Here is a 15,366-nt window from a genome sequence, read left to right as displayed (position 1 = left end):
ATATAATCCCACCCCGACTCGACCATACCATTTTCTCTACATGAATTATCAATATCCAGTTCAGGACTTAATATCAAATATTAATAAATTTAGGCTATTAAGGATCATTAATATCATTAATGTAATCAAGTTTCAAAGCATCCATGATAAATCATTTATATCAATCAGTAACAATAATCTAATATTCTCATTGAAAAAAAGAGACTGTGTGCAGATTGTATTCAAAGAATTATCATAATACAAAAAGTAATAATTAAATCATCTTCATTTGCTAATACAGTAAAGATCTAAACATTCTCATTAAAAAACGACAATTAGTGCAGATTGTATTAATCAAAGAATGATTATAAAAATAGAAAAAATAATAAGTAAAAATCATCTTCATTAGTTAATTTAGAAAAAAAATCAAAATATTATAATTAAAAAAATACAATTTGTGCAGATTGTATTAATCAAAGAATGATTATAATTAAAAAAAAATAATAAGTTGAAAAGAAATGGATCAGGAATTTGAGCAGAATCAGTGCTACATCACAGCTTAGAAACAAGTTTAAGGCCACGTAATCGTTCTTTGTTGTTATGACTGAGAGACTGTGAAGGTCTCAGCAGCTCAGAATTGGGTCAGAGTTCACATTCAGCAGTTTTTTAAGTTCACATTTCACATTTTGCTTGGATGAAAGGGTCAGACATTTGTAATCCCACAGTTCTCAAAGTCTTTCATGGATTTTATTTCCAGAGGCTTTGTAAAGACAAAGATTCTGGAGTTCAGAGTCCACGTACCGTGGATCTGTTTCTATTTGCGTAATATTCTTGCGTGCTTCGCCAGATCAGCGTGTTATTTGGAAAGATGTTCATTAAGAAACACATTAGACCCCTTCAGGTTTTTACATTGTTTCATCAGAGCTATCTTGTGCTTTCGATTCACAAACCTGATCAGGATCGCTGGTTTATCCGTATTCTTTCTCCGATGAAGCAGATGACAGACCTCAACAGTGTTTAGGTCCAAGGAAATCCCTTTAGACTCAAGAAATTCTCCAACTTGATTCTCTACGGTCAGGTTAGCATCCATCACAGCTCCGTTAGCATCCATGCTAGCGCTGGTAGCACCAGGCTGCACCCGGGGTTGTAGTTGAAGTCCCGTGAGAATCACATTATTCATCCGTGCCTGTTGATCCATGTCATGCATTCTCCTCTCCAGGAGCTCTTGGCGATTATCTCGTTGTTCATTATGTGCCCTTTCTTGACAGAAATCTTCCACCAGTTGTAGCAGCGGTGTTCGTTTATCTTGAAGTTCCAGCAGAGCTGACAATTTTGATTCAATGAGAACTGCTGGGGTTAGCTTAGCCTGTATGTCAGCTAACGCGGTTTTAAGCTCTTCTAGATCGGCTTCAAGATTTTTCTTCGGTGCCATGTTCGACTCTCCTTGTTGCGGTAGTTGTTGCTGCAGCTTGGTGATCAAAGTCGCTTGTGGGCAACTTTAAAAGACTTTAAAAGCCGAAGAGTTGAGGAGACCTGGAGACACGTGTGTGCTCATGACCCGTAACAGGAAGTTCAACTTTTAAATCCGAAGGAGCTGCGGGAAGTTCCATGGAGGGGACTGCAGTTGAAGAGCACGCAGCCAGTCCACTACGCACACACACATGCGTGCACACTCACAGGCGGACACTCACAGGTGCACACTCACAGGCGCGCACACCCACAGGTGCGCACACTCACAGGCTCACACTCACAGGCGTGCACAATTACAGGCACACACACTCACAGGCATACACCCACAGGCACACACTCAAAAGCAAGCACACTCAAAGGCATGCACTCTCATAGGTGCGCACACTCACAGGCGTGCACATTCACAGGTGTGCACTCTCACAGGCGGACACTTACAGGTACAGACACTCACAGGCGTGCACACTCACAGGTGTGCACTCTCACAGGCGCACACTCACAGGCGGACACTTACAGGTACAGACATTCACAGGTGCACATTCACAGGTGCGCACACTCACAGGTGCACACAATCACAGGCACACACATTCACAGGCGTATACCCAAAGGCACACAATCGCAGCGAGCCTGCATGAAGAAATGTCATCAGCTGTCCATTTCCAAATGCAGGCACAGGATGAGACAAACCAATTTTTTACATTTTTGCAATGATGGGAAGGCAAGTTTATTTGTATAGCACATTTCATGTACAATTCAAAGTGCAGTATATAAAACATTAAAAGAAACAATCAAAAGAAATAATAAAGGTGTGATCATTAAAATAAAACGAAAAGAAAGTAAAGTAAACATTTTGACGAGTTTGAATAATTTTTTGTACCGACTTACAAAGACTTGTTACATCCTTAATCGTGAGTATGGCACTGGGTGTGTTTTCCAGGGGCTGCTGTCTGAGATCTTGCGAAAAGAGGAGGATCCAAAACACGCCTCCCAGTCTCTGCTGGTCAACCTGCGCTCCATGAACAGCTTTCTGCAGCTCCCAGAGGCTGAGAGGGAGCGCATATACCAGGAGGAAAAGGAGCGGAGTTTGACTGGATATACACCCAGCTGCAATAACACGCCCCCCCTGTCCACGCAGGTCAGCCAGCGGCGAGACACAATTCACAGTTCCTTTTTATTAGGATTAGGAAGCATTGTCATTATTTTTCCATGCTTCAATGAAAACATTACATTTGGTTTTTTTTCAGTTTTATGATAGTGCAGTAAAAATGCATTTCCATCAAGATGCAGCTCTACTCTTTATTAGGACTGAGTGTCAGAGCAGGTAGAGACAGCAGCATCTGGCAGTGTTCGATGCCTTCTGCTGCATCGGCCTCTACAAAGCATCTGTGAACGCCTATTCTTCCTTTTTAAACTGGAGATTTAAATGTCATCAAATATAATCATTAATGTAAACATACATTTCAGACTAAAATTGCACTAAATCTAGAGCCTAATACATCAGGAAGTCTAGTTCCTCCTGACCTGAATGCTCTGCAGTTGCAGCAATGAGCTTTGACCCAGAAAAGGGAATCTTGAAACAAAGCCCCTGATGCACAAAGCATGGCATCTGAGTGAACCGAGGAGGAAAAGGTGCACACTTGTTATCACTAATGTTATTTTTAGAAAGGAATTGCATAATTATGGCAATGCTTTTTGCTGATCTCCAGCTAGCAATTTACATTAAGAAGTAAAACAAATGTTATTCACAAACTTTGGGATTTTGTTGTTTTTGTCCAACAAGATAATATAGTAAAAACAGTGAATTAATTAGGCTAACTTTTATGTAGTTTCTTCTGCTGGATTTAATTCACCCAAAAAATAAAATTTGAAACCTTTGTTTAAGCTGCTGTTTTCAAAGACTTTTTTTTGTCTTTTTCTTCAGGCTAGGCTTTCCCCGGTTACATCTGAGAGAGGGTTCAGGACAGACAGCTGTGTTCTCCACGTCAGCGGCTCCATCTACGAGGAGATTCAGCATGAAATGAAGAGAGCCAAGGTGTCGCAGGCCTTGTTCGCAAAGGTTGCTGCTTCCAAGAGTCAGGTATTCACTACTAATGTTTAAATCGTGACGCTTTTCGCAGTCTGTCGCTTTAGAGTAGGAAGTTTGTGGCAGTCAATGTAAGTTTGTTTAACTAAGTCTTTATTCAGGAATTGAACAAAAAAGATCTATAAATTCTACATTATACTGCATAAGAAACACAAATGATTTTTTGATCAATTGTAAATAGTGGTGTACTGGATTCACTGTTATCTTTTATAATTATTATTTTTATTATTTTTTTGATCAGTAAAAAATTGAAAAAAGCAACAGGAAAAAACAAGGAAATACAAGAATTATTTTTTTTGAAAAAAATTAAATGATATATTTGAGAAAAGATATATAAGTACTTCAAAGCATAAATATACACTCACACATCTTTGAACATAAACAAAATGTAAAAACCTGTAGTTTGTGATTATTATTATTTACATATCTGGAGACCAAATCTACAAAAACAAAGAGAAAAAAAAACCTTAATGTGCAGGCCTTCTCCTGCCCCATCCCCAACCCCCCAATGTCCAAATTAAATCTTAAATGAAAAAGTTAAAATTAAACTTATATTATTTTTTGGTATTATTGTATTATTGAAACTAACTGTGGGGACATTTAAATATTTCAAATTATTATAATTATCCGTAGTACATGTGCAGGTGAGGTCTTCCATCTCCGCTTTTTCTACTGATTTTTGACCCTTTTGGCTTGCCATACTGCCTTCCCCTGACGGCACATGCTTGTTGCAGGAGCAGCGGCTGCTCCTCACTGGGAGATCCTGAACCAAGACACGGAGACGTGTACCGATGCTTTTATTCAGCTCTTCAAAATACAGTAAATAAACCTGATCTCCATGCCGGAAGCTCCTCCCACGCGCGGCGGGAGCTTCAGGTTAACAGACTTTTGGAAAACTGTCGAGAAGCAACTTTGACACATGTTAAAACAAAAACAGACAGGCAATTGATTTTTACTAATGCTCAAAGCAGTGGCGAGGGGATGGGGGGGGTCTGTGGTATGCTATTGATCCGTAAGTTGTGATCCGTTACACCCCTAATTGTAAATGTGGTATTTTAATTATGATTATGCCATTTTTAGCCAAATCCAAATACTATAATTTTCTAGGGCAGTTCATCAGAAACTCGCTTCTATATTGTAGGAAGTAAGCCTCCACTGATGTCCCATCACCCTCATGTTTGCACTCTCCTGCTACCTCCCTTACCACCCAACGCTAGCATTAGCGGGGAAACAGAAGCAATATCGGAGCTGTCCAACCGCACAGTTTTGATCCAGATTCAAGCTCAGACGAGGAAAACGAAGACGTTGATGGATCTATTTGTCTGCAAGTGGATGCATCAGAATTAAGTGGAGCATTTCAGTCAGTGCATCACAACTGATGCTTTATCAAACTGCATTTTTTCGTCTGCTCCCGAGTCATCACGATAATATTAAATAAGAAAATACTCAGAAATGCAGTTTTAAGTGTAAATTATTTCATAATTGTCCTCCATCATCAGAAAAATGACCATTTCCATTGAACAAAGAAAACCAGGAGCATGCACAGAGCAGATATTGATGATAGTATATCACAAATGTTCTCATCTAAATCCACAGATGAAGAAAGAGCAGGAAAATAGGTAACAAAACTGAAAAAGCCAGCAAACCGGAGAACAAAGAGCTGAACGAAACTCACAGACCCTGAAAAAATGAAACTGTACATTTAGTATTTGTGATGACTCCATCTCCCTACAGCTGAAACTGATAGTTTGTGTGTGTGTGATTGTATGGAGAAAAGCCCAGATAATCAACCAGCAGCTGTACTCTGCAGAAGACTATTATCAGTGCATCAGACTGCTATTGTGGCCTAAATTATCGCTCTAATAGTCGCCACACACACATGCACACTGCTTACTTACACATGCAGATGTTCTGTACGAGTGCATGTTGGCACACACAATTTACACAACGCGTGCACAGAGGCACAAATCCACCAACACAAAAACACACAAAAGCATGATTTGAGTGTTTATTGTTCTCATTTTTATGGCAGCCCCATAAGCCTGTTATTGCCTTTTGTTTTGAAGATAATTTCCCTTCGTGAAATGGGGGGATTTTAGTCGACTCTTTTTTTTAATGTTTTTTTCTCCCTCCTCTTGAGCACATCTACAATTTTAGACTTGTTTTTTTCTCTCTGTAATATCCCTCTACATCAACACTTACAGGGGTCCTTCGATAGCCATTCTAGCACAAACAGCTGGTCCAAAACCCATCAGGTTTTTTTGTTGGGTTTTTGGCAGACCTCACATTTTTCATGCCGTTTAAAAAGCCCTCATAACCTCCCGTATGGCGCTTTACCACCACCCCCCACACCCACACGCATCCTCTGTTTCCGTGCCTCCTGCTTTCTCTCCATCTCTGCATTACCAAGTTATTTGGCAGGCAGAGCCATGCTGGATCTATCTGCTCTATCTGCTCCATGCATCTGGATGGCATTGTGTGCTCACGTTGGGTTTTAGCCAGGCGTGTGCTCATGTGTGCTGTACACTTTATGCATATAACTTGTTAATGTTCCTCTATCCAGCATTACATGATTCCAATAGATTTATGCTAAAAAAAGACATTTTTTTAGATTAATCTGTACAGTGTCACCAACTTAATCTTTTTACCCTTTGTCAAACAAAAAGGTATTTGAGATAGTGTTGTCATGAAATTATTTTTTTTATTATTAATTAATTATGACCTGTAATTAATGTATCTCATTAATCTATTTTTAGTCTAACCTAATAATTGCTGTGAAAAGCCTCATTTTGAAGTATTTTCATTTAACATTGTGTGACAATGTGATGCAGTAGAATATCATAAAATACAACTAAAAAGAGGCTTCATGAAGTTTTTATTATGACAGACTTCAAACTATTACTTTACACGAGGTATTTTTTCAATCTGAAACAATAAAAAAAACACAAAGTCTAGAGTGCTCTAATTTAACACATTAAAAACAGTAGGAACACTTTTGGGCAATCAAAAAAAAAAGTATTGATCACAAACTTATTAAAACCATAATACAAATGGTAGCTTAGGGTTTGTCCTGTCTCTTTTAGACTCGAGTTAGAACCAGTTTTATGATACCGACCAAAAAAAAAAAAAAGAGAGATCAGTTGTTAGATATATTAACCCCTTAACTCTGTCTGGTGCTAATAGTGCTAATTTGCAATTTATCATTAAATCCAGGACTCCTCTTAATTAGCATCACATTGAATGGCAAAACACTGAAGATTTTTTTTTATAATAATTGGAAATAATTTTAGTGATTAAGGGTTAAAATAAATAGGATAAATTAGGCAACAGTAACTAAGCAGTAGTGAAACAGCTAAACTGCTGATATGCCCCAAAATGTGTATTTTTTTATCTTAATCTCTGTCTTGTCTTTATTTTCTGCTTTAAAATAAAACAAAAATGTAACTAGAAAAGTTGCATTACCTGCGATAATGTTAGTGTCGATGCTTTTCTGAAAGTAGTTGCTGAAGATGCTGAAGTTTCTTACTGAACATGGTGACACAATTTACTTTAATTGCTGAAGGGATTTGCTTAAAATGCAAAAGGTATTTTTAAAATGTTAAATTTGCTAAAAGACTGGACATTTTGTTAAAGAACTATGAAAGAGCTCTGAAGTTGAGCTACATTTCTGAAAATTGCTTAAAATCCCTAATACATGCCAATTTTGCAAAAATATTTAGTGTTGCTTAAATATGAGCTAAACTCAAAATTACAACAAAAAACCTTAGTAGATGCCAAATTAGCCCAAAAAGCTAGTCGTTGCTTAAATACTAGCTAAACTCCAAAATAGCCTAAAATTCCTCAGTAAACTAAATTAGTCAAAAAACTTAGCCTGTTGCTAAAATATAAGCTAACCTCTAAATTAGCATAAAAACTGCAGTAGATAACAAATTAGTCAGCATGTTAGCATGTTGCTAAAATACTAGCTAAACTCCAAATTAGCATAAAAAAACCTCAGTAGATAACAAATTAGTCAACATGTTAGCATGTTGCTAAAATACTAGCTAAACTCCAAAACTCCCAAAAAATCCCTCAGGATCTGTTGCTAAAATAGAAGCTAAACTCTAAATTAGTCTAAAAACTCCAAATAGAAAAAAAACAATAGATAACAAATTAGCCAAAAACATTAGCATGTTGCTAAACCATTAGGTAAGCTGCAAACGTCACCCAACACTGACTGGGATTGGCTCCAGCAACCCTGTGACCATAAAAGGGATTCAGCAGGTTCTGATGATGGATGAATAATTTTAAAACAACTTAATTTGTCTACTGATGAAAGTTAGTTAAATATAATTAAGTCTGGACACTAAATTGTTGAAGGAATTAGAACAGATTGGTTAGCAGGAAGAATATATTATTTTTTTCTGTTTGTTCTATTAGCAACATACTGTATTGGGACATTAATGTGTTTTTGAATTTCCTTAAAGTTGCACTCAAAGGTGATATTACTTATCTTCTTTAGTGTCTGCAATACATCGGTAGAAAGCATGAAAACATTATAAGAGCTGGGAGAAAATTGAAGAGCTACTTAACTCACATTTATCGATGTGAACAGATGCAGGACAACAGCTACTATGATCACACACTGAGATATTTCCAACTATGTGTTCACTATTTGGATCAAATCTTTGTTTGGAGAGGATATATTATGGAGAGTTAGAGAGAACCCCATTAAAAATCTGATCTTGCACTGCCCTAAAGCCCTGCTTTTTTTAATGTATTTTACTGTCAATAACACCATGCACCCTTAAGCTTTTTCTATAAACACTTCATGTAGCAGAGAGAATTAAAAAAACCCATATTCTACATTGCTGCATAGCTTAAATATCTGGATGAAACCCGTTTAACCATCTTAGCCTTTCCTGCTCTATGTTTTCTGTTTTCTGTAGGGCTGGCTGTGTGAGCTTCTCCGCTGGAAAGAGGACCCCTGTCCAGAAAACCGCACTTTATGGGAGAACCTGTGCATGATTCGCCGATTTCTCTGCCTACCCCAGACCGAAAGGGATGCTATTTATGAGCAAGAGAGCAACAACATGACTGCGCAGCAGCATTGCACTGACAAACTCGCACTACTCAACAATGACAACACACTGGTGAGAAGACAAAAGGCGGTATAATTATCTCTGATGTGGTCCTGGTGGACACTCCTTGAGGAGAAACCACAGGAATAACAAGCTAAATCATTTAAAATGATAAAAGCTATGGAAGCGTTTGTGACTCATAATTCAAAATAAAAGTCAATACTGGAAGTGCTTTTTCATTTTCACACTTCACATTTTTTGTCTCTTAAATAAAATGAAAAATCAATCCTCCAAACTGCATTTCCATTTTCCTTATCATCATTCTGTGACATAATGAAAGTGACAAAGCCAATGAAAACTGCTTTTTTGTTTTCACATCCCACTGCGCAAAAAGGCTCATAAATCAGTTTGACTTAGCAGTTCCAAGGAACGCATCTCAATGACGTCAGTGCTCCTCCCCCTCTGCTTTGGTTAGCACTACCGGCGAACGACATGCTGATCTCATTCAACTTATATAGAGAAAAGGAGGAAAAAGTATTTGTTAATCCATTTTAATATTCAAATTTGATATTTCTTATTGAATTTTGGCACAAATTTACAAGAGAAAATTAAAATGTCAAATGCCCTTTTCTTCATTCATTCATTTTTTCTTTCATTTTAATTAAGTTACAGAATGAGCGGTGTTTAGGAAGAAAAAGAAAAAGCCGTTCTGAGAATTGCTTTTTCATTTTATTTAAGAGACAAGTAATGCAGGTACAATGTGAAAATGAAAAAGCATTTCCAGTATTGACTTTTATTTTGAATTATGAGTCACAAACGCTTCCATAAAGAACGTGTCAAAAAAGAAATATATTCAAAAAAAGTATGTACAAAAGTACATTTGATCACAATTTAAATTATTCTAATTTTTAATGTAAAAAGTACATAATAAATTAAATTACTACCTGGAGGATTTTTTTTTTCTTATTCATACATAAAGTTTTGTCTGAGTGGAATTAAATTTTTAAACTTTTATAATGACCATAAATCAGAAAATGTGGATTTTACTCAGATTCCACTTCTCTGTTCATCTTTTCTTACTTTTTTAACAGTACCAGCGCAACTCCCTGATGCCACAGCAACACCACCTCCAACCCCTGCAACCCCTTCAGCCAGAGGCAGCACCTCACCTGTCTCCACGGCAACCGTGTGCCGCATCACCGGCTGAGTCGGAGGCAGGGGCCACCTGGGGGCACTTCAGAGTACGCCTGCAGCGCCGAAGCAGTTGCAGTGTTGAAAGAGGGGATACCAAAGACTGGATGGAGGGGTCTCCGAAAGATATTGAGAGCCTGGGTGGGGACTGGGGCGGCATTGGAACGGTGAGAGAGAAGGTAGGTGCGCAGTGGGGTGATGTAAATGTGAAAGAAGACGCCAGTGAGATCACGGAAGACAGGAAAAACGGAAATATTAAGGAAAAACTGTACGCAAAACTCACCAGAATGAAGAGTGAAGACAAGGGCGAAGTTGTCGGTTGTTCCAAAACGCACTGCAAGGATGTGGTCCAACTAGATGCGCTCAACGTGTCTAGTGATGCCCTTGTAATCCTGCAGAGCTTCATCCAAGATGTGGGCCTCAATCCAGATGAGGAGGCAGTTCACACCCTCGCCGCACAGCTGGGCCTGCCCAAACACACCATCCTCAACTTCTTCAACAGCCAGGACCAAGGACAACATTACTACCACAGGCCGGCATGTGCACAAGAAGAGCAGAAAGGCTGTACTCAAGCTGACCTCTCACATGCTGACTTGCCTACTCCTGAACTGCCAGAGAAAAGTGATGGAAGCACACCGAAGCAAAACGGTGGTGTCAGCGAATCAGACGTCGGCACTCAGACTGTTCCCCAAATGAAAGAAGAGCAGGACAGTGGCTTCTGATTCTCAGAAACGTTTTGACATTGACACTCTTCTTCACACCGTCTGAATGCAATTCAAACCTAATCCTTTAGTAGAGATTCACTGTGCTTTTGTAAAAATATGGTGACAAGCATGCGTTACCCTCAATCTTTTAACAGCAGAGTTAGCTAATTTTCATAAATGAAAACCAGAGAATGTCAAAAGGTGTGCAGACTTCCTCCACTCACCCTTGCATTGCTGATGTTATGTTCCAACAAAATTCATCCATTTTCTTAGCTCACTAAGTCCCTCTTGGGGGTTGCTGGAGCCTGTCCTGGCTACTATTGGTACATACTGAACAGTCAAATTCATACTCCAATCAAAGGATTTTCCAGAGTATTCCGCATAAAAGGTGTATTAATCTCAGTGTTTAAATTGGGGTATTCTGATAAATGAAATGTTAAGGATTACATAGTAGTGTCCATCTATAACAGGGGTCTCAAACTCAATTGACCTTGGGGCCACTGAAGACAGAGCCTGGCTGTGGCTGGGTTGTATGGGGTTCCATTTGTGCCAAAAAAAATACGTTTTTGGGTCCACTGTTTATGTCTTTGGTCCATTGTCTGTGTCTACTGAACAAGTTTATGGAACATTTGTTCATGTCTATGTACCACTAAGCAATATCTTCTGTGTGTTCTGTGAAACGATGCTAACGGCGCTAGCAACTGTTGCTAAAGACTTTTCTGATGACGAGATTCAACGATAACAGCAAATGCAACGTTTTAAGCTGAAACATCACAAAGCAAATACAAAGCTATCATCAAAGAAGCGTGGACACACAGAAGATATTGATTAGTTGACATTGAACTTTCATATTAACGTGGGGCTTCAAAATATCAACTTGAGGGCCGCAAATGGCCCACGGGCCGCCATTGTGAGACCCCTGATCTTTACTGATGGCTGGAATTCATGTTAGCATCTTTGAGGTTTTGTTAGCAAGTGTAGTCCCAAGCAACAGTATTTTTCACCATCAGGAACTTACTAAAAGGCAGGAAGCAGATTTCTGAACATAAACTCAAATTTAAAAACCTGAACACGTCAGAGATCAAAAACTGAACTCAAGTGTGACAAAGCAAAAGGCTGAACCATGATAAATAGGAGGAAGAAGACAAGAGGATCAAACAAAGACGAATTTGCAAGCCGAATAGACTGAGCGGTCATTACCTAGAAAGCAGCTTTGATGATTGAAAACTGTAAGATACACTATGTCTGAATTCCTCCCTGACTCACTATATAGTGATGGATGTGGGGAAGCACATGAACAGAAAAATACTCTATTGAACATGAACTGAACACTTGACCAAAATAACCTGAAATACCAGAACAAAGGAAAAGTAAACTGAGTAAGTACTGCCCTTGGCAAAAAGTAGCACACTTGAAGTTTATTGTTTTATAAGTAAACTTGAGTATAACTATAGCAAGTATACTATAGTCCAGGGGTGTCAAACTCATTTTGGTACAGGGGGCCACAAACAACCCAACTGATCTCAATCAGTAACATAATAGCAAAACAACCTATGGTCTACTTGTTATCTGTAGCTTTGTAGCTCTAACAACCTAGTAGCCTAATCACCTATTATTATCATTATTAGAGCTATTATTATTATTATCTTCTTGACAACAACATTTTGGTAATTGTGGTGTCACACCTAAGGTGAGGTGAGAGAACCTAACTCCATTTTACCCAGACGTGGCATGCGCTTGCGAATAAAAATCTTGTTTATTTCTTGATCTCTTGTTACGCCTGTGTTTTTCTCCTTTGCTTCCCCTAGTGGTGGAATTGCGCATTACGGCAATTTCTTAAGATAAACTTAACTCGCCACAGGAATGGGCTAGAAACTTGCTTTTTTCCCCCCAACATCCTTATATTTTTTCTCTTTGTTACTGGGCCGAATTAAACCATCTGGCGGGCCGGATGCTGCCCCAGGGCCATATGTGGCCCTCAGGCCGCATGTTTGACACCCCTGCTATAGCCCATGTGTGTCTATTGCGCAAAGTATACGAACTCAATACTTCTTCAGACTAAATTGGAACATTTTATGTTAACGATATATTGATAGTACATAAAAAAGTAAACTTCAAGTATACGGCTTACTTTTAGTAAAGTGAGGGAGTATACTTAAATAGACTACTTTTTTCTAAGGGTGATTCTCACACCCAGGTGCGGTGCCTTTTTGAAAGTGGCTGTAGTGTTATGTATTTATTAAAAAAAATAAAACTCTTCCTTGATTAAATGCACTTAACAAAATCAGCTGTGATAAAGACTACATTTGTTATTGTATAGTTCCTATAGGTACATGTGTCAAGTAGTGGGAACCAATACAATCAGCCTCAGATTAATTGGCATTTTTTTATGAGTGAATTTCTTCAGTAAGTTTTTGAAAATGCCAGAAATGCCTTGTAAGAATATGCCCCTTGTTAATGTTTTTCTGTTGTGACTTTTACGTTTTTTTTCTCTGCTTTTACTGTGTTTGTCATGATATCTACTGAGACTACTGCCATTTATAGAGGTGAACTTTTGAACGTGTGTACGTGTAAAAAATAAAGCAAGAAATCGAGGGTTGTGCTGTATTTGAAAAAAAAACGAAATGAAAGAAAGACAAAATATGAAGTCAATCAAATGCTCCTGTTTCCCCAAGTTTGTTCCAAATAAATATGTTTTATTGAGCTTAATGAAGATCATTTCATCTGTGTTATACATCAAGTGGTTTTACCCATGCATGCAAATGTACATTTTTAATACAAGTGAAGTTAGTTAAAAATATATATCCTTTGAATGTTTATTTAACGAATTTATTCTTGATTTTTTTTTTTTCAAATTTTTAACAAAATAAAAGTTGTAGATAGGATTTTCTCTTTTCTTAGTGCAAGGGATCTTTTTTTGTTTTTTTAAAATCAGCCTCAGTTGGACAGAGAAATTAAACTGATAATTAGTAATGGTTGCCAAGAAGTTCATGTCATGAGGGGCTAACATAGCTAGAAGGCCAAAAAGTTCACGCACAAAAAAAAAAAAATGACAGTTTAGAACTGGGAAAGCTAAAGTAGATCCCATCTTGATTTTGGATTTACTTCAAAAACATGTATTAATAGTTTAAAGTACTAATTAATGTTAATCTATGTGACCTAGAAAGGAGAACAGAGTCAAAACCAACATTTGTTAGGCTACTATTTTAAACTGGTACACAAAAAAGCTGTACTAATTGGATTAGACAGTCTTTGTCTGTGTTTTAGGTCTGAGGAGTCTCTCTTATAGTACATGACTGGGTGAATTAGTGTCAGTAAAACAATGGTCCATTGTTTTGATCAGCAGTGGATCTGTTTCTTTCCGATCACATGTCTCTTACCGCTGCCAGTGTTGTCTGTCTTTCACCTCTTAAATGCTTTTCTTTCATTAACTTCAACTGTTTTTTGTCTCTTCAGTTTCTTCATCTGACTCGTATATGTCTCTCCTCCAGACTTTTTATTTTACAGCTACCTTTCTATAAAGAGAGCAACCCATTCTGGTCAGAATAGCTTCACAGAGGAGTTCAATAAAGCTGTGCTCTTTACTGTCATCTGTTTCCATGACAATGCTTTAGTCAGGGCCAAGAAGGGGCCATGAAAGCCTCATCATCAGTAATATTACCTATAATAATGATGATAATGGCCCTCTTGAAATGCCGTGCCTGTGATAATGATGGTAATAGCGATGGTGGTCATTATTCCTGCTTTGTGTTAACCCCCAAACACCAGACACACTTGTACACAACAACACTAATGCCAACATTTGAATCGGTCATGTTATCTAATGTCTCCATCAGTGTATACTTTCCCAAGGATGTCTGCTTTAAGAGCGTTTTGCTGTCTGAGTGTCTGTGGGTGAAATGTTGTGATACAGCTGTTTGTTAAAGGCCTGCTCAGATCATCTTGACTTGTCTGATCTCAGAAATTGCTGTAATTAAGTCACCATAAAACGGTTTCAATCAGTTTTCCTGCAGTGCAGCCTCTTCAGTGAGTCTTCTTCCTTTCTTGATCCTGAACCACAGAAACCTGGAACTTTTCATGTGCAAATTGGCAACATGATTGTGTCTCTCTTTGGGGTTTTTAGTGAAACTCTAAAAATGTTTCTTTAATGCAATGAAGAATATTAAAGGAATGATTGATTGATTGAGTGGTTAATTGATTGAATGACCGACTAACTGATTGATTGGTTGGTTGGGTGGTTGATTGATTGATTCTTGATTTACTTGATTGACTGAATGACTGACTGATCGAATGATCGGTCAGTCGATTGATCGAGCGATCGATCAATCCGTCGTTCGGTCAGTCAGTCGATTGATTGAACAGCCAGCCAAATGACTGACGGTTTGGTGACTGATTGATTGGTTAGTTTGTTGGTTAGTACACTGGTTGCTTGATTGATTGATTGGTTGGCACATTGGTTGCGCGGTTCATTAATTGATTGATTGGTTGGCTGGTACCTTGGTTGGTTGCTTGTTTGATTGACTGACTGACAGACTGACCAACTGACTGATTAGTCGGTTGGTTTATTGATTGGTATGTTGATTGGTTGGTTTATTGATTGATTGATTGATCGATCAGTCGATTGGTTGGTTGGTTTATTGATTGATTGCTTGGTTGGTAAGTACATTGGTTTGTTAATTGATTGGTTGGTTGATTGATTGACTGATTGATTGATTGATTGATTGATTGATTGATCGGTTGGTTTGTTAATTGATTGATTGGTTGGTTGGTAAGTACATTGGTTCGTTAATTTAATGATTGATATCCTTTTTATTTCCAACACATTAGAATAGTTTAGTAAACATAAGAAACAGAAAGTGATAAAATACTCAAAAATAAAGAG

At 38.0% G+C, this 15,366-nt stretch overlaps 1 protein-coding gene across 1 annotated transcript in view; it reads left to right on the top strand.

Moving 5' to 3' along the window:
* Nucleotides 1-14,486, top strand: part of satb1a (SATB homeobox 1a) — a 29,314-nt gene extending 14,828 nt beyond the window's left edge. The window contains exons 8-11 of the mRNA XM_024260252.2: nt 2,384-2,581; nt 3,368-3,523; nt 8,458-8,661; nt 9,681-14,486. Coding sequence (XP_024116020.1) covers nt 2,384-2,581; nt 3,368-3,523; nt 8,458-8,661; nt 9,681-10,502 — 1,380 coding nt within the window. The 3' untranslated portion in view covers nt 10,503-14,486. The remainder of the gene's footprint in view (nt 1-2,383; nt 2,582-3,367; nt 3,524-8,457; nt 8,662-9,680) is intronic.
* Nucleotides 14,487-15,366: the final 880 nt, after the last annotated feature.

Source organism: Oryzias melastigma, linkage group LG11 (genome assembly GCF_002922805.2).
Source record: "Oryzias melastigma strain HK-1 linkage group LG11, ASM292280v2, whole genome shotgun sequence".
NCBI classification, from domain to species: domain Eukaryota; kingdom Metazoa; phylum Chordata; class Actinopteri; order Beloniformes; family Adrianichthyidae; genus Oryzias; species Oryzias melastigma.
This window is presented reverse-complemented; position numbering and strand designations above follow the sequence as displayed.